This window comes from Lotus japonicus, chromosome 2 (genome assembly GCF_012489685.1).
Source record: "Lotus japonicus ecotype B-129 chromosome 2, LjGifu_v1.2".
NCBI classification, from domain to species: Eukaryota; Viridiplantae; Streptophyta; class Magnoliopsida; order Fabales; family Fabaceae; genus Lotus; species Lotus japonicus.
Window position 1 is genome coordinate 58,920,145 of NC_080042.1, and position 24,614 is coordinate 58,944,758.

Here is a 24,614-nt window from a genome sequence, read left to right on the forward strand (position 1 = left end):
TAGCTCTTTTGGCCTGCACACACTTCCTTACTTTAGCCAAGCCACCTTCTTGTTCCCTTCCGAGCCACCCCACAGGAAAGCTCTCATAATTTTGTTGCACTTGGTTAGAACCCCTGCCAGCATTCGATAGAATGAGAGGTAGAAGAGTGGTAATGAGGTTAATACGCTTGCTATCAAGGTTATGCGACCTCCAAAGGAAATTGATTTTTGTCTCCATCGAGAAAGTCTTCCTTTAAGCTTATTCACCACTTGATCCCAAAAAGCAATTCTTCTCGGGTTCCCTCCCACCGGAAAGCCAAGATAAACGAAAGGTATCTCCATCACCTTACAATTCAAGAAGCTTGCTAATCCCAACATAAGACCCTCATCAACTTCTACACCTGCTACTTTGCTTTTATGGAAGTTAATCTTTAGGCCCGAAACCAATTCAAAGCACCTTAGGACACTCTTAATTGTTAGAGCATTTTGCATACTTGCCTTCCCAATGAAGAGAGTATCATCTGCAAACTGTAGAAGGGAAACCTTCACCTCACTTAATGAACCCACACCATAACCTTGAAATTTCTCCAAATTCACTGCTTGTCTAAATAAACCATTTAGTCCCTCGGCCACCACAAGAAAGAGAAACAGAGCTAGTGGGTCTCCTTGCCTCAGGCCCCTACCCATGTACCGAATTCCTCTCCTGGGCTTCCATTAACAAGGAAGGAAATTCTTGCAGACTTTAGACAACTCTAAATCCATGCCACCCACTTACCATGGAAATTCATCCGCTTCATCATGTAGCTCAAAAACCCCCCATCCAACTGTGTCATAGGCTTTTTCAAAATCCACCTTGAAGATCATTGTTTGTTGCTTCCTGCATTTTGCGTCATGAATCACCTCATTTTCCACCACAATATTATCCAACATATTCCTACCAGCTAGGAATGCTGATTGCTCCTCCCCAGAGAAGAGAGAATGTGATAGAGGATTGAATTTGGTAAGATGTTAATCCTATCTTTCATCTTAGATCACTAACGTGAATCTTACAAGTTCGTTCTGCTCATGTTAGCACAATGTGGATGATCCCCCGGAGTTTTAAGCTTCTTGCGGTCCAACATGAAGTGTGAAAAAATAGACGAATGGAGATGAGTTTGCAAAAGCTCTGAAACAGAAATTTGTGCACCAAATAAATATTTCCGGCACCTCCCAGTTCCCAGGCTTCAACTCAATAAAATAGGGTATAAGGTATAACCCTTTTTAGGAAGACCTGTTGCCTATTGAGGATTGATAATAATCCTTTCTTTTCAATCAAGATGAACGAATTTGCGTGAAGAGGAGGATTGGCAGTAATTTGATTTAAAATTCATGTCAATAGCTTGAATCAGCGAATGTGAAATTAATTACTAGTTTAGTGCAATAAAATGGACAAATCGAAGATGGAATGACATAATATATTATGGAATGCAACTTTCAGATAAAGCACAATATGATTCTAAGTTCTAACTGTTAGTATTGACCATTTTCAAGAGCATTAGTATATTAGTAAACATAGTATTGCTTTTGGGAAGGTATAAACCAAACAAGGGAAATATTAGATATGCCAAATACACATCAGCATCCAGATATTCTGCAACACTTCTAGGTCTCTCTTTCTGCTTCAGGTTCTTCTCAGTTTCAATTGCCTTCACTTCTCCAATGCTCCTTTTGAAGAAACTTTCACAATTCTCGCAATTTCATATCAAGCTGTGTGTTCTATCTATTTACCTCTGAATGCTTAGCTTCTAATAGGTACCAGACATTTCAAAGAAAGAAATAGAACAGAAATGCTTAGGTATTGATTGATTTGGGAATCCTGAGATGAACTCAGATCCAGATTTAGGGAAAATACAAGGAAAGTAGAAGAAACTAAACAGAAAAGATAGCATAGACAAATTCGAGTGTCTCTATCTCTCCCAGCCTAAGGAAATAACTCCCTCCCTCTCCCTTCCTACCTTTCATTTCTTATACTGCCTACACACTCTTTACAACTCTACACATGTTAGAGATAAATAACCATAATATCCTACAGGATATTCCTTTATTATTATTTGTTATATTTTGTAATATGCCTTAGAATATTCCTTAGCATATTCTGTAATTTTCTATTATAAATAACATTGTCTACCTCACACACAATTTGTGGTGAGAGTATCCAGTCTTACATGGTACTCCCTCCGGTCCTATTTATAAGCATGAAAGAGAAGAAAAATCTTGGTCCTTTTTATAAGAACCAAATGAAAGTTTGAGCTATATTAATTAATTTTTTCCAATGATGCCCTTATTAATTCTAACTTGTAAAATGTGTCTCATTAATTATTCTCTCTCTTTTTCACTTTCCAACACTAATAACAAAGGGCAATTTTGGAAGTTCATTTTAATTTAAGACAAATTTAATGCATTTTATCTAGTTTAACTACATTTCTTAAACTATATGAATTTTTTTTTGTTGCTTATAAATAGGATCGGAGGGAGTATCAGGTTTAGGTTGAAACCCTAGCCCCAAACCCTCCCTGTGCCGCCACCTTACTTCTTTTTTTCTCTTCCCTCCTTTCCACGCGTCACACACGCTGCCGTGCTGTTGCCTTTTGGTGTTTTGTGCACAGCCTTGCTTTCCGTGCCGTGACACCTTAGCCTTTTTCTGCTCCAGCTTTTCCTCTTTGGACGTTTTCTACATACTTACTTATTTTCTTGGGCAGCAGCTGATTTATTTTCTTCCACTCTATAGACTTAATTATTTTATTGGGCAGGATTTATTTTTCTTCCACATGGCTTCCGATGCTACTCCTCCAACTTTTTCCTTCAATACTTTGGTGCATATGCTTACGGTGAAATTTAAACCAGATAATTTTCTTCTCTGGCGCAAACAAGTTACTGCTCTTCTTCAGAATCAGAACTTGTATGATATTGTGGACCCTACAGTCGATCCTCCGCCAGAATTTACTCAACAGACTTTTGCACAAACTGTCACTCAGCCGTTACGTAATGGTGCTCCTTCTCCCAATCCTCTTTATGCTGAGTGGCAGGCTCGAGATCGTAATGTCAACAGTCTGCTTCTTTCCTCCCTCACTGAGGAGGCCCTATCTGAGACTCTTAGCGCAACCACTGCTCGCGATGTTTGGGTTGCCTTACACTCTGCTTATGCCTCACGCAGCAAGGCACGTGAACTCCGTCTCCGTGATGAACTTCAACTCATGCGTCGTGGTTCTTTATCAGTTTCTGAGTATGGGCGGAAATTTCGCACTATCTGCGATCAGCTGGCTGCTATTGGTGCACCTGTGCCTAATGATGATAAAGTTCACTGGTTCCTTCGTGGTCTTGGCCCCTCATATGCAAATTTTTCCACGGGTCAGCTTGATCAGGTACCTCCACCTCTCTTTACTGACATTCTTTGTAAGGTCGAGAGTCATGCTATTTTTCAGGCTTCTCTTGAAGAATCAGTGACCTCTCCACCTGCTGCCTTCCATGCGAGCAATCAACCCCGCTCTTCTAGTACTCAGTCTTCCACTAGTGGCACCCGCGGAAATTTCGGTGGTGGTTCTCGTGGTGGAAATCGTGGAAACTCTAATGGTGGATCTTGTCAGCGTCGCAATAATGGTGGCTCTGGTCGCCGTGGTTCTTACACTCCTCGCTGTCAAATTTGTCGTGAGCAGGGTCACTATGCTGATAAGTGTCCGGTTCGCTGGGATCGTTCTTCCGAGTCTGCTAATTTGGCACAATCATTTACTGCGGGTTGTTCATTGGACAACTCAAACCGTTCTGACTGGTATATGGACACAGGTGCCACTTCTCATATGACTCCTTCTTTATCTCAGCTGACGAACTCTCAGGCCTATTCTGGTAATGATCGTGTTTTTGTTGGTAATGGGGCTGGTTTACATATTACTCATATTGGTTCTCGTTCTGCTTCACATTCTGTTCCTTTATCTAATGTTTTGGTTGTGCCTCAGTTAACTAAAAATCTTGTCTCTGTTAGCAAATTGACTCGTAATCATAATGCTAAAGCTATTTTTCTGGATGATTCTTTTGTTCTTCAGAACCGACAGACAGGAGCCGTTCTGGGAAGGGGCCGCTGTGATAAAGGACTTTATGTGCTTGATCAAGGATCGCAGGCTCTGCTTACAACCAGTTCTCCATTACCTCGTGCTTCTTTTGAATTGTGGCACTCCCGATTAGGACATGTTAATTTTGAAATTATTCAACAATTGCATAAACTTGGTTGTTTCAATGTTTCCTCAGTTTTGCCTAAGCCTATCTGTTGTACTTCTTGTCAGATGGCTAAGAGTAAACGTCTAGTCTTTTATGATAATAATAAAAGAGCTTCTGCAGTTTTAGACCTTATCCATTGTGATTTGTGGGGACCATCTCCTCTTGCTTCTGTTGATGATTTTTCGTACTTTGTTATTTTTGTGGATGATTTTTCCCGGTTTACTTGGTTTTATCCGTTGAAGCGCAAGTCTGATTTTTATGATGTTCTTGTTCGCTTCAAAGCGTTTGTGGAAAATCAATTTTCCCGGTCGATCAAAGTTTTCCAAAGTGATAATGGCACCGAGTTCACTAATAACAAAGTCCATACTCTATTTGCTTCCTCAGGTGTGCTTCATCGATTTTCATGTCCTCATACTCAGGCACAGAATGGAGGGGTTGAACGGAAACACCGACATGTTCTTGAGCTTGGTCTTGCTATGTTGTATCACTCACATGTTCCTACTCGCTATTGGGTTGATGCTTTCAGTACTGCGGTATATATTATTAACTGTGTCCCTTCTAAGGTGCTCTCTAATCAGATTCCATTTCAGCTCCTGTTTCATGTTGCACCTACGTATGCTAATTTTCATCCCTTTGGCTGTCGGGTGTTCCCGTGCTTGCGTCCATACATGAAAAATAAATTTAGCCCTCGGAGTACTCCTTGCATATTTTTGGGATATAGCAGTCACCACAAGGGATTCAAATGCTTCGATCCGGCTATTTCTCGGACTTATGTGTCTCGTCATGCTCAATTTGATGAATTTTGCTTCCCTTTTGCAGGTTCTCATTCTTCCCCTCATGACTTGGTGGTCTCTACGTTTTATGAACCGGCTTCCGAGTCTCCTCCATCTCCACAACCTGTTGTTCCTGTTGCTCCGGAGAGTTCCCTGCCTATTGGTTCTCTGTCTTGTCCATCTTGTGATGACTCAGATGTCCTACCTGCTCTGTCGGTTCCTCCTGCCGATGCACCACCTTCACCGGCTCCTCCTTCCCCAGCACAGACGGCCACCCCTCCTGTTGGGACTCAGGCTCCGCCTGCTTCACCACCGACTACTCCCCCTGCTGTGGCTCAGGTTCCCCTTGCTCCTATTGCTGCTCGTCCGCGGACTCGCTCTCAGAATGGTATTTTTAAGCCGAATCCGCGTTATGCCTTGGTTCATGCTCAACCTACTGGTCTTCTCACTGCTTTGCATACTGTTACTGAGCCTAAGGGATTCAAATCAGCTATGAAACATCCTCAGTGGTTGGCAGCCATGGAGGATGAACTTTCTGCCCTTCATAATAATTGTACTTGGACTTTGGTTCCTCGCCCTTCCACTACCAATGTGGTTGGAAGTAAATGGGTTTTTCGCACTAAATTCCATAGTGACGGCACTGTTGAGCGCTTAAAAGCGCGTTTGGTGGCTCAGGGTTTCACGCAGATTCCAGGGTTCGATTACTCTCTTACTTTCAGTCCTGTTGTCAAAGCTACTACTGTACGCCTTATTTTATCTCTTGCCGTGCTTAATGATTGGCAGCTTCATCAGTTGGATGTCAAAAATGCTTTCCTTCATGGTCATCTCACTGAAACTGTTTATATGGAACAACCTCCTGGATTTGTTGATCCTCGTTTCCCCACTCATGTGTGTCGGTTGAACAAGGCTCTCTACGGCCTCAAACAGGCGCCTCGTGCTTGGTTTCAGCGCTTAAGCTCTTTTTTGCTGCGTCATGGTTTTTCGTGTAGTCGGGCTGATCCATCCTTGTTCTTTTTCTACAAAGGACATACTACGCTTTATCTTCTTGTGTATGTGGATGACATCATTCTTACTGGTAGCGATCCCTCTCTTCTCACTCAGTTTATTGCTCGCCTTAATGCTGAGTTCGCCATTAAATATCTGGGTAAGCTTGGCTACTTCCTTGGTCTTGAGATCACTTATACTCCTGATGGTTTATTCTTGGGACAAGCAAAATATGCACATGATTTGCTTTCTCGTGCTATGATGCTTGAGGCCAGTCATGTTTCGACGCCCTTGGCTGCTGGTTCCCATCTTGTCAGTTCTGGTGAGGCTTACTCCGATCCTACGCATTATCGCTCTTTGGTTGGGGCCTTGCAGTACTTGACTATTACTCGTCCTGACTTGTCATACGCTGTTAACACGGTTAGTCAATTCCTTCAGGCTCCGACTATGGAACATTTTCAGGCTGTCAAACGCATTCTTCGTTATGTCTGTGGCACGCAACATTTTGGTCTTACGTTTCGTCGTACCTCTTCCCCCGCTGTTCTTGGTTATAGTGATGCTGATTGGGCTCGTTGCACGGACACTCGCCGCTCTACTTATGGCTACGCTATTTTTCTTGGTGATAATCTATTGTCTTGGAGTGCCAAGAAACAACCCACTGTTGCTCGCTCTAGTTGTGAATCTGAGTACCGCGCTATGGCTAATACTGCTTCCGAGCTCGTTTGGTTTCTTAATCTTCTCCATGAGCTTCGTGTTCGGTTATCCGCGACTCCTCTTCTACTCAGTGACAACCAAAGCGCCTTGTTTATGGCTCAGAATCCTGTTGCTCATAAACATGCCAAACACATTGACTTGGATTGTCATTTCGTTCGTGAGCTGGTTGCTTCTGGCCGTTTAGCTGTTCGCCATGTGCCTACTTCTCTCCAGCTTGCTGATATTTTCACTAAGGCATTGCCTCGTCCGTTATTTGAGATTTTTCGATCCAAGCTTCGAGTTGGTCTCAATCCAACGCTAAGCTTGAAGGGGGGTGTTAGAGATAAATAGCCATAATATCCTACAGGATATTCCTTTATTATTATTTGTTATATTTTGTAATATGCCTTAGAATATTCCTTAGCATATTCTGTAATTTTCTATTATAAATAACAATGTCTACCTCACACACAATTTGTGGTGAGAGTATCCAGTCTTACAACCCACATGAATCCCAGACCCTGTCACCTCAGCAGGTGGTTAATCCTTTCCTTTAGGTTTTTTTGATAAATGATAACTACTAAAGACTTATCTTCAATTCCATATTCACCAATGCATTTGCTTCAGCTAGCTTTGTAAGTGATGAGGAAAACTGGACTTGGGCATGCTCTTCTTGCATTTCACACAAAGTTCACATACAATGTCATAGCTAAGGCTCCTCCTAGCTCAAAGTATGACCATGGGAAATGACTTGAGTCTTTCATTTTTCAATAAGTAAAATCAATGTGATCTGGAAAATTCAATGCCACCACATGAAATTTACCTCGTCAAGTAGTATATTTGATGCGGCCATGATTTGCTCACACACATGGTTAGTAAGCCGGCCACGTAGAGAGGGAATTAGTCAAACAGGTGATGCTGAATTTGTGGATGGGGAGGGAAAAAAAACCGTTATTTCTTTATTTTTCTCAAAATAAATACACAACCATTGGGCATTGAGCATTTCATGCTGAGTTCATCCAAACAACAAACGGGCGATCAATTCCATGAAGGGGAACGAACGTTACTTTGGCCTTGAGAATTTGGGCAACATGCACTTGTTATTGCAACAGTGTCTTGCATGCAGGTCTTCAATCGATCGACACTTTTATTATATAACTTTTTACTGTCCAATCCGATTCTCGCTTAATTTTCTCGTTTTTCATTGTTTGTTTTTTTTCATCCAATCCTCGTATATGGAAAATCATAATTTTTTCATGTATTTATTCAATGGGGTGGTTGTCGATCTTTGCTTATTTTTATGGTTTGTTGATTATGGTGAATGTATCTTGTTGTTTTGGATGTTCTGTTCACCCGTTTTGCAGAATTCTGAAGTGCGTGATTAATGAATCTTTATATGGATTTAGCATCAATTTTTGTAAAAATAATTAGTATTCAAGTTTAAAGTTGAAATTAATTTATATTCATTCTTCTTTGTGGCATTCAACTGTATTATCAGTGTCTCTGTAGATGCACGTGTCAATTTGTTGCTAGTTATGAGTCATGACCTTGATGAAAAGATGTAGTACAAGCTACTACCCTGTGGATGATGGCAATGCATTAGGCCTCTCTAGTGACAGTGTTTGAGAATGGTTGTGTTTGTTATTTTCTGGGAATATTTTAAGGGTTGTTCACTAACAAGTTACTCAATTTGCCACCTTCTGCAGGCACTATACTTCTGTGTTCCATTTCGGGAACAACTGCTGAAGTATCATGGAAATAACAAAAGCATAGGGGGTCTGGAAGAAAATCTTTTGTCTTGCATAGCTGACTTATTTTCACAAGTAATCAATCTTTACTCTGTAGTTAGGAAATTCTTTGGCATTACATTTTGGTTCATTAAGCTTTGTCATATTTGACTGGCTCAAGCATGATTCACCATTGAAATGAATCAAAAGCAAAACATAAACCCTAAATACCCACTTACTGCTCATCCTCATATTAATGCTATGTTTGGTTGGGAAAGAAAGTAAGAGGAAAGAAAAGAGGAAGGATAGAGAATGGAAAGGAGATGATTTTTTGTGTTGTTTGGTATGAGTGAATGTGGAAGGAAATTGAGAGGAAAGAAAAGGAGTATAATGGATAATTACTATTTTATCCTTTACACAAATCTTTATAAATAATTTAAATATCATATTTTAAATGGATTTTAAAAATTAATTCTGAAAACTAATCTACAAATTTAATAAAAAATAAATAAAATTTAAAATTGTATGTTATATTTCAGAGTATAAAAAATAAAATTGTATGAAGAGATTTGCAGGGTAAAGGACTAGGGTTCATACCCTGGCGAATGAACTAATTTACTAACAAATAACAACCAACATTTGTCTATAAAAAAACTACTTGAAGTGTGTACAAAATCTAATTTGTTATCAATTAATGGAAAGCTTACAAGTTGCAGAGTTCCCTGTGCATGAGCATAGTTTTTCTATCATCTTAAACATTTCCTGATCATTTAGATTGATACCAATTCATATTGTCATACTCTCTAAAGATCTTTCATTTTGTATAATATATCTTGCAAATAGAAACTTGTCTTTGGTGTTTCTATGGTGATTGATATTTCATCTTTTTACGCATAGTAGAGTACATCGGGGAATATATGGCGAGTATTGCCAATCTCCTACTTCTTTTTCCCTGAACCCACTTGTTATATCATTTCATGGGATTTTAGTTTTATTAATGTAAGTGTCGCTGGACAGTCATTTCGTATCATCTGAAGCACTATTGACAAAAAATAAAAAGCTTTAACCCTAAGTTACTGAGTGTGTTTGCAAACATTTTTATTCAAGTTGGTTCACTTTCAAATGTTATATTTATGAGACAAAACAAATTGATGAATTAAAAGGAATAGGTTGAAAAATAAGTATTTTGTGTACCCTACGCCAACAAAAATGAAGATAAAAAAGAAAAAAAAAAAGTTTAGCAAATAAACACTTAGGAAATGCTTTTTTTTCACATCAAAATTTAGCAGTTAACGGGCTTGCCCCCATTACCCAACATGTCAGTCCCAGTGTTACTCTGAAACACAACCTTCAACTTTTCACATGTCACAAGCAACAACGTGTTTCTAGTGAAAAGGGAGCTATACTTAAACGTCGTTGTTGTAGCCACCCTCACTGAAAACATGATTGACCCGCTTTCTCAGTCCTTGGCAATTGAGTTCAGGTCCCCCTTTTGAAATGGCATGTAGTTTCAGAAGTGGAACCTGAATTTGATTGCTAAGGAGCGAAAAAACGGGTCTGTAATGTTTTAGTTGAGGGTGTCTTCAACGATGGCATTTAACTCTACCTCGCTTTCCACTAGAAACGCGTTGTTCCTTGCGCTTGTGAAGGGTTGCAGGTTATGTTTCAAAATGACACTAGGTCTGGCACACTAGATTTGTAAGGTGAAGGGTAAGGGTTCAAACTGTGGTGAAGAAACTAATTTACTAACAAATTACAACTAACATTTGTCTATAAAAAAACTATTCTACCAAATCTAGTTTGTTATCAATTAATGGAAAGCTTACATTTCTTGATCATTTAGATTGATACCAATTCATATTGTCATGCCCTCTAAAGATCTTCCATTTTGCATGATATATCTTGCAAATAGAAACTTGCCTTTGGTGCCGCTATAGTGATTGGTAATAACATCTTTTTAGGCATAGCAGAGTACATCGGGGAACATATGGCGGATATTGCCAATCTCCTACTTCTTTTCCATGAACCCACTTGTTATATCATTTGATGGGATTTTAATTATATTAATGTGAGTGTCGCTGGACAGTTATTTCGTATCATCTGAAGCACCATTGACAAAAAATAAAAAGTTTTAACCCTAAGTTACTGAGTGTGTTTGCAAACATTTTTATTCAAGTTGGTTCACTTTCTAATGTTACATTTGTGAGACAGAATAAATTGATGAATTAAAAGTAATAGGTTGAAAAATAAGTATTCTGTGAATTACCCTACTCCAACAAAAATAAAGATAAACAAGAAAAAAAGTTTAGCAAATAAACACTTAGGAATTTTTTCTCGCATCAAATTTAGCAGTTAACGGGCTTGCCCCCATTACCCAACATGCGAGACCTAGTGTTACTCTGGAACACAACCTTCAACTTTTCACATGCCACAAGCAACAATGTGTTTCTAGTGGAAAGGGAGCTAGACTTAAACGACATTCTCGTAGCCACCCTCAATCAAAGCACGACAGACCCGCTTTCTCGGTCCTTGACCATCGAATTTAGGTGCCCCTTCTGAAATGGCATGTAGTTTCAGAAGTGGGACCTGAATTTGATTTCCAGCACCTCCCAGTTCCCAGACTTCAACTCAATAAGATAGGGTATAAGGTATAACCCTTTTAAGGAAGACCTGTTGCCTATTGAAGATTGATAATTATCCTTTCTTTTCAATCAAGATGAACGAATTTGGGTGAAGAGGAGGATCAGCAGTAATTTGATTCAAAATTCATGTCAATAGCTTGAATCAGCCAATGTGAAATGAATTACTAGTTTAATCCAATAAAATGGACTAATCGAAGATAGAATGACATAATATATGATGGAATGCAACATCCAGATAAAGCGCAATATGATTCCATGTTTTAACTGTTAGTATTGACCATTTTCAAGAGCATCAGTAATAGTATTGCTTTTGGGAAGGTATAAAGTATAAACCAAACAAGGGAAATATTAGATATGCCAAATCCACATCAGCATCAAGATATTCTGCAATACTTCTAGCCTTCTAGGTCTCTCTTTCTGCTTCAGGTTCTTCTCAGTTTCAATTGCCTTCACTTCTCCAATGCTCCTTTTGAAGAAACTTTCACAATTCTCGCAATTTCATATCAAGCTGTGTGTTCTATCTATTTACCTCAGCATGCTTAGCTTCTAATAGGTACCAGACATTTCAAAGAAAGAAATAGAACAGAAATGCTAAGGTATTGATTGATTTGGGAATCCTGAGATGAACTCAGATCCAGATTTAGGGAAAATACAAGGAAAGTAGAAGAAACTAAACAGAAAAGACAGTATAGACAAATTCGAGTGTCTCTATCTCTCCCAGCCTAAGGAAATAACTCCCTCCCTCTCCCTTCCTACCTTTCATTTCTTATACTGTCTACACACTCTTTACAACTCTACCCACATGAATCCCAGACCCCTGTCACCTCAGCAGGTGGTTATTCCTCTCACAGGGACTGATCTGGTGCATCACACCTCTTCCTTTTGCTTTCACTAACTAGGTCCGCATCATCTTTTGCATCATGCAAGTTTTTGTAAACTACTAAAGACTTATCTTCAATTCCATTTACCAATGCATTTGCTTCAGCTAGCTTTTTATGGGAGGAAAACTGGACTTGGGCATGCTCTTCCTGCATTTCACGCAAAGCTCAAGTTCACATACAATGTCATGGCTCAAGTTCCTCCTAGCTCAAAGTATGATCATGGGAAATGACTTGTGTCTTTCATTTTTCAATAAGGAAAATCAATGTGATCATGGGAAATTCAATGCCCAACTAAATGAAATTTACCTCGTCAAGTAGTATATTTGAGGCTTTAAATCTCTGTATGACTGTATCTAAGTTTCTTCTCCAAGACACTTAGAATGTAGCCTTATATCAAAAAAGAGATCCAGTGCCTCTTGATGCCTCTCACACTGATTGTAAGCATTTATCATAATGTTCTGAGCAACTATGTTTTTCTGAGGCATTTTGTTGAACAAGTGTCTTGCAGTCTTCAAGCAACCACATCTACCATATATTTCAACAATGGCACTTGCAAGAATGATGTTACTATCAAATTATGGACACAAAGGGATCATAACCAGCCTTGCAAATGCGGTGGTAGATCCATATTAATGTCTCTACTATGAGCACATACAATCAAAACATTCACCATGCTAACTTCATTGGGCTCCACATCCCAATAGCCCATAGAACTAAAAATTACTGATTTAAGATGACGCAAGTCATCGACAAAAAAAAGATGATCCAGGGCTTCGCAAATTGTGAAAAGAAGAGAAGAAAGATCTAAAGTCTGGTTGTCGTGAATATTTCCATCACCAACGTCATGAACATTGACCATCATCTTCTGATTGCTGTGTTCTTGTGCATTCATAATGCATCTGTGATATACAAAAGGGAAGAATTCACACAATTTATGCAAAAAGTCTTCAACACAATTCAATCTCGATTGGAATCAAACACCTTAATCAATTGTGAAAGAACAGAGCCCATATCCTCACAGATCAAGATTATAAGGGCAGTAATCCATAAAATTTGAAAATGGAAAACAAACAAATCGGCAACATCACAAAGGAAAAGACAAGAAGGACAAGGAGGTGATGCTGGTGGAGGCTGAGCACCCCTGCTGACGGCTGATCGTGCCTCAGTGTTGCAGTAATCCTCGTTCACTCGGATTCCCCCCTACAACAGGCCAGCCAAGAGAGACTCCACCCTCTCTCCTTCCACTACCACGGGTGCAACAAGGCCTTTATTTTACTCAGATCTCTTTTTCTCCCACAATGGACTTTGCCTCTCCCAACAAAGTCTTTCAATGTTCCAATTACTCAAACAAGGAGAAAGGAACTTACCTAGCCTAAGATCTCATGAACCAAGACAGTTGATACCCTACCAAAACTAAATAGAAAAAAATAGCTTCTTTAACATTAACAAAAAAAATTAGTTCAAGATACCACTAAGAGTGAAATACAGACTATTTCCTTAGCCCTTAAAGTGAAGGCCAGACTATCACTGTTTTTTATCTCCCAAAAAATGCAATAGCTGCATAACCATCACTATATCCTTCTGTACACTTGGCTGTTCATTAACCAAGAAGCATAAAAGCTGGTTGCAGAAATGTCAATTGCATGCTTGATAAGCTGTTAGGGTTTAGGCTTGCTATGAAACTTATGCTTCATAATACTAATTATAGATTTCAGTGATCCACATACTGCATATTGGTGTAAGTCATAAACTTTTCTTCTTGAAATGATACAATCATCTTATGTAAACATTTAATTTATGACCAAATTCTGCTACTACATTGATTTACAAAATGGAAAATTCATACTATCAAAAAGACAAAAGAGAGTTCTTTAAAAAAACAGCTAATGTCATATTTTTGTGCATGTGCTGCTCATTTTCGAGAGAGAATTTTGCACCTGCTTACCATGGAAGTTCAGATTAGATCACAATGTAAAGTACAATTGCCTCACACTTGAGCACTATATCTCCGATTTACAATTAACCATCAATAAAGAACAAGTTCAACTAATTTGAAAACTAAGACAAGATTCATATCCTTGAACCTAGGTACTAGGAAGAAATTAACTACTTGGAGTGTATCTACCAAATCTAATTTGTTATCATTTAATGGAAAGTTTACAAGAGGCAGAGCTCCTCGTGCATGAGGATAGTTTTTCTAACATCTTAACCTTTGCCTGTTCATTTACATCGATACTACTGCATATTGTCATACTCTCTAAAGATCTTCCATTCTGCATAATATATCTTGCTAATTGAAACTCACCTTTGGTGCCTCTATAGTCATTTAGATAGCATCTTTTAAGGAATAATAGAGTGTTGTCAGGAACAAATGGCGGGTATTGCCAATCTCCTACTTCTTCAAATCCATCACGCATACATCCAAGAAAATGTTCCTGTCAATAAATAAATGAAAACATGTGAAGAAGTTTCAAAATAAAAAAAAATAGAAATCAATCTTAGCCTCTAAACAAACCTGATTAATAACAAGAACATGAAGCTTAGGGCAATGCTTCAGCAATTCCACTACCACCTGTAACCAATCATTAGCAGAGCTGGTATAGACAAGTTCAATATGGGTCAAATTGTGAAACATGGGGAGAACGTAGGGGCCTGCGCCTTCACCATAATGTTGGTGTATAAAATCCATCTGCATGAGTTACAAAAACAATACATCAAACATCCCATTTTCCTTAAGAATGATCGATATATCCAACTACAATAGTAACAATACCTGAGATATTCGCAAAAACTCAACATTATTAACCACTTCCATGAGCAAAAAATGCGGATTCCGCATCGAAATATCTGCTCTAACCAACTTGGGCAAAGTTCTAAACTCCCTATCAGTAAAATAGTTTTTAAAAACCGTACACCTTGCTTTGAAATCCTCAAGAACCGGACACGCGGAAAGAAGCTGAGCAAGACACCCGCATTTCGAGAAAGACACGAGCTGCAGATGCAGAACTTTAAGGAAGGGAAGATTAACAGAGTAAAACAAAAACGGTTTGAACACTAAACCCTGCAACTTGAGAACCACAAGAGTAGTGCAAGTAAAGATGGAAGACAAGTTAATGGGATGTAAACCGAGGGAAAGATCAAGATGCTGAAGTTTTCGTTCAACCGCAACGTTAACCCATTCAGTGATACTAGTAGGATCATAATGACGAGCGTTGAATGTGAGGCGTAAGTTTTGGATAGGTTGGTGTTGATCTCGGGAGTTGATGAATGCATAAACAGATTGAACAATGCGAGCACAGTCCTCTTTGGTTCTGGTAGAAGAGTTGGTATCATCGAAATACAGAGTGGGGACAGAACGCCAGAGTGGTTTCCACTTTTTTGAGAGAACGCTTGTTGCTATGGTTTGCTTTGTTGGGAGAAAAGAGAGTATGTGACAGATGAGTTCCTCTGGTAAACTGCTAAGCCTATCTTCCATGGTAGATTTTGAATGCAAATTGAGAAATCAGAGATAGGATTGAATATGATCTTACAGGTTTGTTGTTCTGTTTTCTGATCACCTGCGATTTCAGGTTCTTTATTGAAACGATGACTCGCTGATGAACTGAACTCTTCAGGTTTGACACCGAGACGGAGTTGAAGAAGTGATTGGTAGGAGTAGGGGGAGATAAACCCTAAGCCGTTAAGCGTGTTCCTCGGTTGAGTGAAATTTCAGCACTCTCACAAGGTGAATGCACTAATCTCTCTTTTTCATTTCAGAATGCTCGAAAAGGTGTTGTCTTTTTTGAAAGCTGAAAACGTGTCGTCCGTCTAAATTGTTAAGTGTATAATATAAACGAGTAAAGTCTACGGAAGATTACTTACTAGGGAAGATTACTTGACAATACAAGAAAAATACAATGAGTTTACTCTAGTGAAGGTTATGAGCTCAAGCACCTGTTGAATGTTTAGGCACTAGAAAGCTTTGATAGATATTTGGGCCTTTCAACTTTGGTAAGTCTAAAAATCAGATTTTCTCATTTGTTAAGGACCGTGTTTGGAAAAAATTTAAGGGGTGGAAAGAATAAACTCTCTCCCGGGCGGGGCGTGAGGTGTTGATAAAGGTTGTGACTCAGGTCATACCCTCTTATGTTATGTCATGTTTTATGTTACCTAATGACCTTTGTGAAGATACTGAGACTATGATTTCTAGGTTTTATTGGGGTGGTGACGTCGAAAGACAGAACCTCCATTGGGCTAGTTGGAGCAAACTTTGCAGGCCAAAATATGATGGCGGGTTGGGTTTTAGGGATTTCAAATCTTTTAATACAACCCTGGTTTCTAAAAATTGGTGGAGAATTTACTCTCATCCGGAGTCTTTGTTGGTTCAGGTCTTTAAAGGGGTATACTTCCCTTATAGCTCTATCTTGGATGCTAGGCGAGGTGCTCGGCCAAGCTATGCTTGGTCTAGCATTTGGAGCACTCGCTGGGTGTTCGAGAGAGGTGGCCAATGGAGGGTTCGTAATGGCACGAGCCTTTATGTCCGACATGCTAATTGGTTGCCAAATGGTTGTCCAGTTGTTTTTAGTGAGGACCTCATGCAAGAGCTAAGGATCCGACATGTTTGTGACTTGATGAGAGGCCCAGGTATGTGTCTATTCCGCTGTCGTTGCATGGAGGGGATGATACTCTTTATTGGCCCGGTTCGGTGGATGGTTTGTACTCTTCTAAACAGGGGTACGCCTTCATTCGAAGCACGGTTATGTCATCTCAGGCTGGACCATCCACCACTGTGACTCCTTTGCAGCCCAAACAGTAGAAGAAATTCTAGAGCATCTCGGGTCTACCTCGGTGCAAAGAGCTTGCTTGGCGCGCATCTTCTGGATATCTTCCCGTGAGGACAGTGTAGGTGCATCATGGTATGGATGTAGAGGTTGATTGCCCCTGTGCCGTATGGAACCGGAAACGGTTGATCATTTGTGGATTCGGTGTGCGGTTACCCGAGCTTTCTGGTTTGGTAGCCCTCTTGCGCTACGGCTTGACAGGTTTGGCACTTTGCATGATTTCCTGAGTTATTTTATTGATTCAGCAGAGGAGGATGCCATCTCTTTGTGGCAAGCGGCTTCCTATGCTTTATGGGAGGCCCGAAATCGTGTTGTCTTTGAGGGACGGGTGTTCTCGGTCCCCTTGGTGGTGCAACGTGCGCAGGACCTTTGTCAGTTGTTGCCCGCGTGTGTGACGGAGGCGCGGAATGCTCTTCCATGGTGGCAGTTTGGCAGCGACCTTCGCGAGGGGTGATCAAAATAAATTTTGATGCTTCTTTCAGGTCTGCTTCAGATATAGGGGCAAGTATGGTGGCCAGGGATCATGAGGGTTTTGTTTTGGCATCAACAGTTGTGTTTCCTTTGGCGGCCTCTTCTCCCTTGTTGGCCGAAGTTGCTGCTTTGCGGTGGGCTATGGTTCTAGTCATTCAGCTTGGTTTTCGTCGTGTTTGTTTTGAAACAGATTGCTTGCAACTGTTTCAACAATAGACCAAGCCTCCGGATGGTGCTTCTTATTTAGTTTCTATTATTAATGATTGTTTTGTTCTTTCCCGTTCTTTTGATGTAATAGACCTTTCTTTTGTCCGTCGTTCTGGCAATGCGGTGGCGGATTTACTTGCTAGGAAGGCTTCATCGTTCGCCGGTTTAGTGTGGATTGAGGAAGTCCCTTCTGAAGCGAACTCATTTGTTTCTGCGGACCTTTTGGCCTCTGTGTCAGTCCAAGTTTAATGTTATTCAGGCATCTTTCAAAAAAAAAAGTGAAGTTGGTGTTTTTTTAAAAAAAAAAAGATAGCTTAAATTGCATTCAACAACATAAGCTGAGAATCCATTACATTAGGGGTAACTAAAGAGATAGCCAATTTAAAATTTAAGTAAGTGGCAGTGACCTTTGCTAAGATATCGGCTACACAATTTCCACTGCTATGAACAAAAGACAAAGACATAAAATCAAAAGTTAAAGGAACGACAATGTTTTACTACCGTAGCCAGTTAAGAATCGCTCGGATCTCACTTCTTCCAACTCTGAAACAAAGGGAGGCAATCTATTTCCATTCAAATATAGCAAAATCTCAACTCCGTCGCCAACGCCAAGGCCTACCGGAGCCCCAGCCCCTTGCCACCATCGGGGACACAGCGAGCACCGGAAAAGATGATGTTGTCGCCAAGACTTCATCAACATTGTCACAAGCGACCATGCCCACTCCAACCGCGTTTTCCATCTTCCATGAAGCATCCACATGTATCTTTATAGCATATGAGTACTGACGTCTGCACACTGTCGCGAGCACCTGCTCTGATGCTCTCTCTACAGGTGTATATATATATATATATATATATATATGCATTCTCGGCATTGCTCTAATGGGTTCTTTCGTCATGCTATGCTCAGATCCAAGGCTGGTATGACTGGTGGGTTTTATGGTTTTTTTGGTTTGAGTTTTTTATTGGGAACGCTGCTTCCGATTGAGGTTTTGGTGAGCGAAGACGAGGCCTGGTGTTGGATGGTAGACGGTGGATGCAGTGCGGCTGCTCTATTTTGTCTCGTTTCGCTGTTTTGTGTCTCTATGTTGGATGTTAGGGCTGCGGTTCCCTTCCGACCCCAATGTCTTTCCCTTAGCGGGTGATGTTGTAGGACTGATGGTCTTTTGGGTGTTGAGGCTACGATTTTCAACATCTTCTCCTTGGCGGATGCTGCTGTAGGACCGGTGGTCTGAGGTCTGTGTGGATGTTGTTGTTGCTGGTTTTATGTTCGGTTTCTTGTCTTTTGTTAGTTTTTCTTGTTTGTTTTTGTTGTCTTTAAGGTGTTGTGTCTCAGCTATATGGCGCTCTGGTTGGTTTTGGCTGTTGGGTCTTTTGTTTTGCTCGGCTGGGTTAGGTCTCTATTTTGCAGGTGTTGTGCGGTTGATAGGATTAGTTCTTGTCGTTGTTTTTTGGACTTCAAATGGGGCATTTCCTGGTTGTGCAGACATAGGGGTTTTGGTTTGGCTTTATAGTTTCTTATGGGGTTTTTTAGAGGTCTTTGGGAGGGTTTTTGCTGTTTGATGAGCTTTTGCCAGTTTTCTGTTGGCTTGGTTACTGTACCCATGTTGAGAGGGGTTGTTTCTCAACTTTATATATTAATATATATATCTTTTATTTTCGAAAAAAAAAGTGTGTCTCTTAATAGAGCAGTGGTGGATCTACACTGTGATGAGGGGGTTCATTTGAACCCCATGGAAAAAAAAAAGATTACACTTACCCCCTATATAAATTTTTTTTGAACCCCCTGAAAATTTTAAATTGTACTAGTAGTTTAAATTTTGCACCTATTTGCACCAAAGAGTCAAACTCCCTTACCCCACTCTCGCACACACGCATGTGTCTCAGTGTCTTTATTGGAGGAAGTGTGTTTGTTAGTACTGGGCAATCACGACGTCAAACTCATAGCATTACAACAGAGCATCATTTTTGTGTTGAGTTATTTTATATCGTGATAGACATGCAACTTCAAGAACTTAATGACCGTCTTTGTGAGATTAATACTTAATTGCTCCTTTGTTTGGCTTCTTTGGATCCATCTAATCTGTTCTCTATTTTTGATAAGGCAAAGGTGTTGAAATTTGTAAGTTTTTATTCAAATGAGTTCACTCCATTTAATTTAGTGATGCTTGGTGTGTGGTGATGCACTAGATTCTTACATCATCATTATGCGTAGGAATGATGAATTTACCTCTTTGAAAGGACTCCAACAACTTTCGGAGAAATTGGTTGAAAAAGGAAAACATGTTGTTTATCCATAAGTTTATCTTCTTTTGAAATTTGTACTGATTTTGCTTGTTGTTATGAATATTGTGAAGAATAGGCTACGTAACCGAATGAGAGATACATGGATGAACGACTATTTAGTTACTTACATTGAGAGGGATGTATTCAATAACATTGACTCTGAGCTTAGTATTCAACGATTTCAGAATATGAAATCACGTAAAGGATAACTATGACTTGTATAATTTATTAGTATAAACATATTAAAGTTATTTTTAATTATATTTTTACCGATGTGTTCGTTTGAAAAAATTGAACCCCCTAACCCCGAGTTTTGGATCCACCACTGTAATAGAGTGCCCTAATTCTAGTTTTCTTCAATCCAATCTTTGGTTTTTTTTCATTTCAAATGTGAAACTTCGAAGTTGCATAGTAAGATGGATTTTCTGTGCCCAAACAACTTCTCCACACTTGCAACTAGAGAATTAGCATCATTCTTATGAGAATCAAAATGTATATTCGAATGTGCCAATGAAACTAGGATTCTCTTCCTGATATTTTGTGATTGTCCCTTTCCTGTTGAAGACACTGAATAGAGTAATTATCTCTTGATCTCAGTGCCTCGGGAAGAGGGTTGGGTGAAGCTTAATGCTGATGGAACCTCCTATTCCTCTGCTGATATTGCTGGTTGTGGGGGTGTGGTCGAGTACCACTTTGGTGCCTTCATGGTGGCTTTCTCAAAGAGGATTCGAACGTATTCTGCGCTACACACAGAGCTGTGGGGTTTACTACATGGAACTCGTCTTTTAATTTAGAGGGATATTAGTCGTGTTGTAATGGAGTTAATCTTATGATTTAGACTCATCTTATGATATACATAATGCTTATTATTATTATTATTTTTTCTATAGCTTCTGCTCATCTGATTCATGTAAAATGATGTGTGCTTCACTCACTGGTTTGTGGCTTTGAGCAGAGTGAATAACAGTACGGTTGAAACTAAAACATGAAATTAGATGAGAAAAACTAACCCTGTCTTCAAATCTTAAAGGCCTTACTTCCAACTAGTCAAGTAAGTGGATCTTAGAACATTTTGAGGAAATTATAGAACCTAGTCAAGCAAATGGAGATGAAACTCAATATCACACCATTTAAATATCTTATTTAGTTGTGCCTCTAAGCAAAATCACTACATAAAAGGGTCAAAATCATTGTTCAACTCAATGAAATATCAGATGTTGGTCCTTAAGGGATTGTTTGGTTGGAGGAGAACGGAGGGGAGGGGAGAGATTTTTAAAATCTGATTTTGTTTGGTTCAAACTTTAGGAGGGGAGGGGAGGGAATTGGAGGGGAGCAAAATCCCTCCAACCTCAATTTTTTGTTCCTCCCAAAAGTGGGGGAATTAGGAGGGGAAATAAATTTCAGACAAAAATAACCCTGCACAAATTTTAAAATTCCAATTTTTTATCCTAGGGTTTCCCTTCTTTTTGTTAATATTCCACCGTCACACTCACTATTGGATCTTCTGCTGGCTTTCCTTCCTCAGTTACTCTAGTTCCACATTTTTTGAATCCGTTGTTCTCTGTTCCATTTCCTTCTTCCAGGTGGGTTTTTCATCTTTCTTACAAATTTCCCTTTTTTCTTTTTCCTTTTCCATTTGTTCAATGTTATCAAATTCACACCATTTCGCAATAACCTAGATCATTGATTTTCGCAATAGGCTATATACCGTGCAGGCCTTGAGATTTTATATAACTCCTTTGAACTTTTTCTGATATTTTCTCCTTGCTTTTGCACTGGAACGAGTAGTGCTGTTGATTGAGGTTTATGGTAATTTTAATTATAAAATCTCTCCCCTCCCCTCATGAACCAAATAAAAATAAGTTATTTTTCCTCCCCTCCCCTCCTATGAACCAAACATAATAAGTATTAAAATCACTCCCCTCCCTTCCCCTCCCCTCCCCTCCCCTCCATTAAAATCCCTCCCCTCTCCTCCCCTCCTTTGAACCAAACAGTATGTAAGAAAAATTACTACATATAAAAGGGCCGAAATCATTGTTCATCTCAATGAAATATCAGATTAGGTTAATCAGTAAAAGTTGAACAAAGACCAAAAAGAACTCGGTACAAAAATGGGAGGAAGACTTTTGCGTGTTCAAACAAACATCAAGTATTGAAAGCGCATTTTCATGGTCCTAAACTCCTATGGGCTGTGTGTTGTGCATAGGGGATACACTCACTAGTTTTTCACTTTTCAGAAGGAGTTTGTAAGTTAAAAGTAGAAATTTGTTCATGTTCCGAAGGTCTACACTGCTAACATCTTATTGTAAAATATTTCACTCATATCAGCTTCATCTGCTTCTCATCTATAGCACCAGAAAAGAATCTAAGCAGTTTCAGTATTCCAATTACTCAAAATATATTGTGTAGCAAGGGCATCCCTCAGCCTACAACCACATACTAATCCATCCATTACGAGGCATGAAGACTGCTGAAGTGGACTTCCCCACAAAGCCTTCCAATAATCCAATTACTCAAATTAGGCAAAAAGAAACATACCTAGATCTCATAAACCATTAACCAAGCAAGTTGATATCCTATAAAAACTGAAAGAAAGAATACAAAAAAGCACTGCTTGAACACAAAAACTAAATGAAATTCAAGATACCACAAAGAGTGAAAACAGACTTTTTTCCTTAGCCAATCAAGTGAAAGACAGGCTAACACCATTTTTATTTCTCAAAATAAAAATGCAATAGCTACACAACCATTAGTCCATTACTTCTTCATTCTATACACTTGGCTGTTCAGTGACCAAGCAGCATAAATGTTTGTTGCACAATTGTCAATTTTGTGTTTGATAAGCTAATGGAATTCAGCCTTTCTAGTTGCTATGAAACTTCTGCTTCATAATGCTAATTATCAATTTCAGTGATTCACCTACTGCATATTGGTACAATTCATAACCCTTCCATATTGAAATGATACAATCATCTTATGTAAAAATGTGATTTCCGACCAAATTTTGGTACGACATTGATACACTAATAAAAATCATAAAATTATCAAAAGACAAAACAGTTGTTTTTGAGCAAACAACTAAATGTTTGATTTTGGTGTGGCTGCACTTGTTCAAGAGACAATTTACACCTACTTACCATGGAGGTTCGCATAAGATCAGAATATAACCTACAATTGCCTCACACTTGAGAACAATAGATCAAACTAACAATTAACCATCAGTAAAGAACAAGTTTGACTAATTAGAAAATTAAGGCAAGGTCCATATCCCTGCTAACTACTAGCAAAAGGAAAGAAATGAAGAAACTTCTTGCAGCTAATATATCTAGGTTGTTATCATTTAAAGGAAAGCTTACAAGTTTCAGACTGCCTCGCGCATGAGGATAATTCTTTTAACATCTTACGTTTTCTCTGTGGATTTCTGGCAATGCCACTTGATATTGTCATCCTCTTTAAAAATCTTCCATTCTCCATTATATATTTTGCAAATCGAAACTCACCTTTGGTGCCTCTATAACAATTAATATAGCATCTTTGAAGGTGTGATAGAATGCATTCAGGAACAGACGATGGGTATTGCAAAGGTTCTTCAAATAGATCAGACTCAACATTTGGCTGTTAAAATCAAACACAAAATGAATAAACAAATAAATAATGTGATGAAGTGATAAAAAATAAAAATCATCCTAAGCCTCTAAGAAAACCTGGTCAATGACAAGATCTTGAAGCTTGGGGCAATGATTGAGCAATTCCACCACCTCAGAACAATCACTATTAAATTTGCAATAGTCAAGCTCAATACGGGTTAAATTGTGAAACATGGGGATAAAGTCAGGGTATTGGCGCGCACTCTCATTGAGGACTACATCATAAATCTGCATGAGTTACAATAACAAGAAATCAAGTTTCTCCCACATTTTCCTTAAAAATGAAAATGAATGAACAAGTAAACAACAAATTATCACCTCATCTAAGCGCAAGAACTTGACATTCTCAACCACATCTCTGAACAAAACATATGTACTTTCCAATGAAACATCTGCTCTGACCAACTTAGGCAAGGTTTTAATCTCTCTGTAAGACTCATAACAAGTAATAAACAAACCCATTGTTTTGAGGTCCTCGAGATTCGGACATCCCGAAAGAAGCTCAGCGAGAGACTTGAATTCTGAGATAGTCAAATCTTCTAAATGCAGGACTTTAAGCAAGGGAAGATCAACCGCCGAGGGAAGACCTTCCAATTTCATCCCCTGCAACTTGAGAACCATAAGAGTACTGCAAGTGAAGATGGAGGACAAGTTGGGAGATGGTTGAAGACACGGCGGATAGACGCAGAGTTCGATGTGCTGAACTCTGCGTTGCACGGCAGCATTCACCCAAATGGTGACATTGTAAGGATCGTAAAAATTATCAGAGAGACAAGAGAGTCGGAATCTATGGATAGGTTGGTGGAGATCTAGGGAGACGATGACTGCATAAACCGATTGAACAAATAGGAAATAGGTTCCGATATCATCGGGTTCTTCGTCATCGAAGTCGAGAACGGGAACTGAACGCCACAGTGGCTTCCACCTCTTGGAGAGAACACTTGTGGCAACGGTTTGCTTGGTTGGGAGAAAGGAGAGTATGTGACAGAGGATTGGGTCTGGTAAGGTGCTGATCCTATCGCCCGTGTTATCTTAGATGAATGCAAATTCACAAATCAATGAATTGAATCTTACAGGTTCGTTGTTCTGGTTTCCATTGAAGAGAAACTCAGGTTGTTCTCTCTCAACCGCTGAGTGTTGGGGAAGTTTGAGGGTTTCGTAGCGGTTGCTAGGAGTGGAGGAGATAAACCCTAACGTGTTTGAGGGACTACTCAATTGAGGGAAGTTTGAGTGCTCTTCCCTCCCTCTCACAAATA

At 39.4% G+C, this 24,614-nt stretch overlaps 2 protein-coding genes and 1 long non-coding RNA gene across 4 annotated transcripts; 1 reads left to right on the forward strand and 2 right to left on the reverse strand.

The window, feature by feature from the left end:
* The first annotated feature begins 7,659 nt into the window (after window positions 1-7,659).
* Window positions 7,660-20,573, forward strand: LOC130738556 (uncharacterized). Its single transcript, XR_009019448.1, has 3 exons — window positions 7,660-7,803; window positions 8,384-8,500; window positions 20,309-20,573. It is a non-coding gene; the product is annotated as an uncharacterized LOC130738556 (long non-coding RNA).
* On the reverse strand, window positions 12,503-15,678 carry LOC130738553 (F-box/FBD/LRR-repeat protein At4g00160-like). Of its 2 annotated transcripts, XM_057590576.1 has the most exons (4): window positions 14,701-15,678; window positions 14,443-14,616; window positions 14,233-14,362; window positions 12,503-12,826 (listed from the first exon to the last, which is right to left on the reverse strand). In XM_057590576.1, the coding sequence occupies exons 1-4, from the start codon at window positions 15,400-15,402 to the stop codon at window positions 12,816-12,818; spliced, it is 1,017 nt and encodes a 338-aa protein (XP_057446559.1). In that variant the 5' UTR covers window positions 15,403-15,678; the 3' UTR covers window positions 12,503-12,815. The 2 variants fall into 2 exon arrangements, with proteins under 2 accessions (XP_057446559.1, XP_057446558.1); XM_057590575.1 differs by lacking the exon at window positions 12,503-12,826 and having other exon boundaries at window positions 13,921-14,362; window positions 14,701-15,676.
* Window positions 20,574-22,664: 2,091 nt separating the features above from the next.
* On the reverse strand, window positions 22,665-24,610 carry LOC130738554 (putative F-box/FBD/LRR-repeat protein At5g62970). The gene is made up of 3 exons (XM_057590577.1): window positions 23,677-24,610; window positions 23,416-23,586; window positions 22,665-23,326 (listed from the first exon to the last, which is right to left on the reverse strand). The coding sequence occupies exons 1-3, from the start codon at window positions 23,977-23,979 to the stop codon at window positions 23,048-23,050; spliced, it is 753 nt and encodes a 250-aa protein (XP_057446560.1). The 5' UTR covers window positions 23,980-24,610; the 3' UTR covers window positions 22,665-23,047.
* Between the last annotated feature and the right edge of the window lie 4 nt (window positions 24,611-24,614).

Coding starts and splice junctions, on each gene's coding strand:
- LOC130738553 (XM_057590575.1), bottom strand. CDS start 15,402: ATGGAAGATAGGCTTAGCAGTTTACCAGAGGAACTCATCTGTCACATA. Junction 14,617..14,700: donor AGTTTTTGCGAATATCTCAG/GTATTGTTACTA, acceptor TAACTCATGCAG/ATGGATTTTATACACCAACA. Junction 14,363..14,442: donor ATGTTCTTGTTATTAATCAG/GTTTGTTTAGAG, acceptor ATTTATTGACAG/GAACATTTTCTTGGATGTAT.
- LOC130738554 (XM_057590577.1), bottom strand. CDS start 23,979: ATGGTTCTCAAGTTGCAGGGGATGAAATTGGAAGGTCTTCCCTCGGCG. Junction 23,587..23,676: donor AGTTCTTGCGCTTAGATGAG/GTGATAATTTGT, acceptor TAACTCATGCAG/ATTTATGATGTAGTCCTCAA. Junction 23,327..23,415: donor AAGATCTTGTCATTGACCAG/GTTTTCTTAGAG, acceptor TGATTTTAACAG/CCAAATGTTGAGTCTGATCT.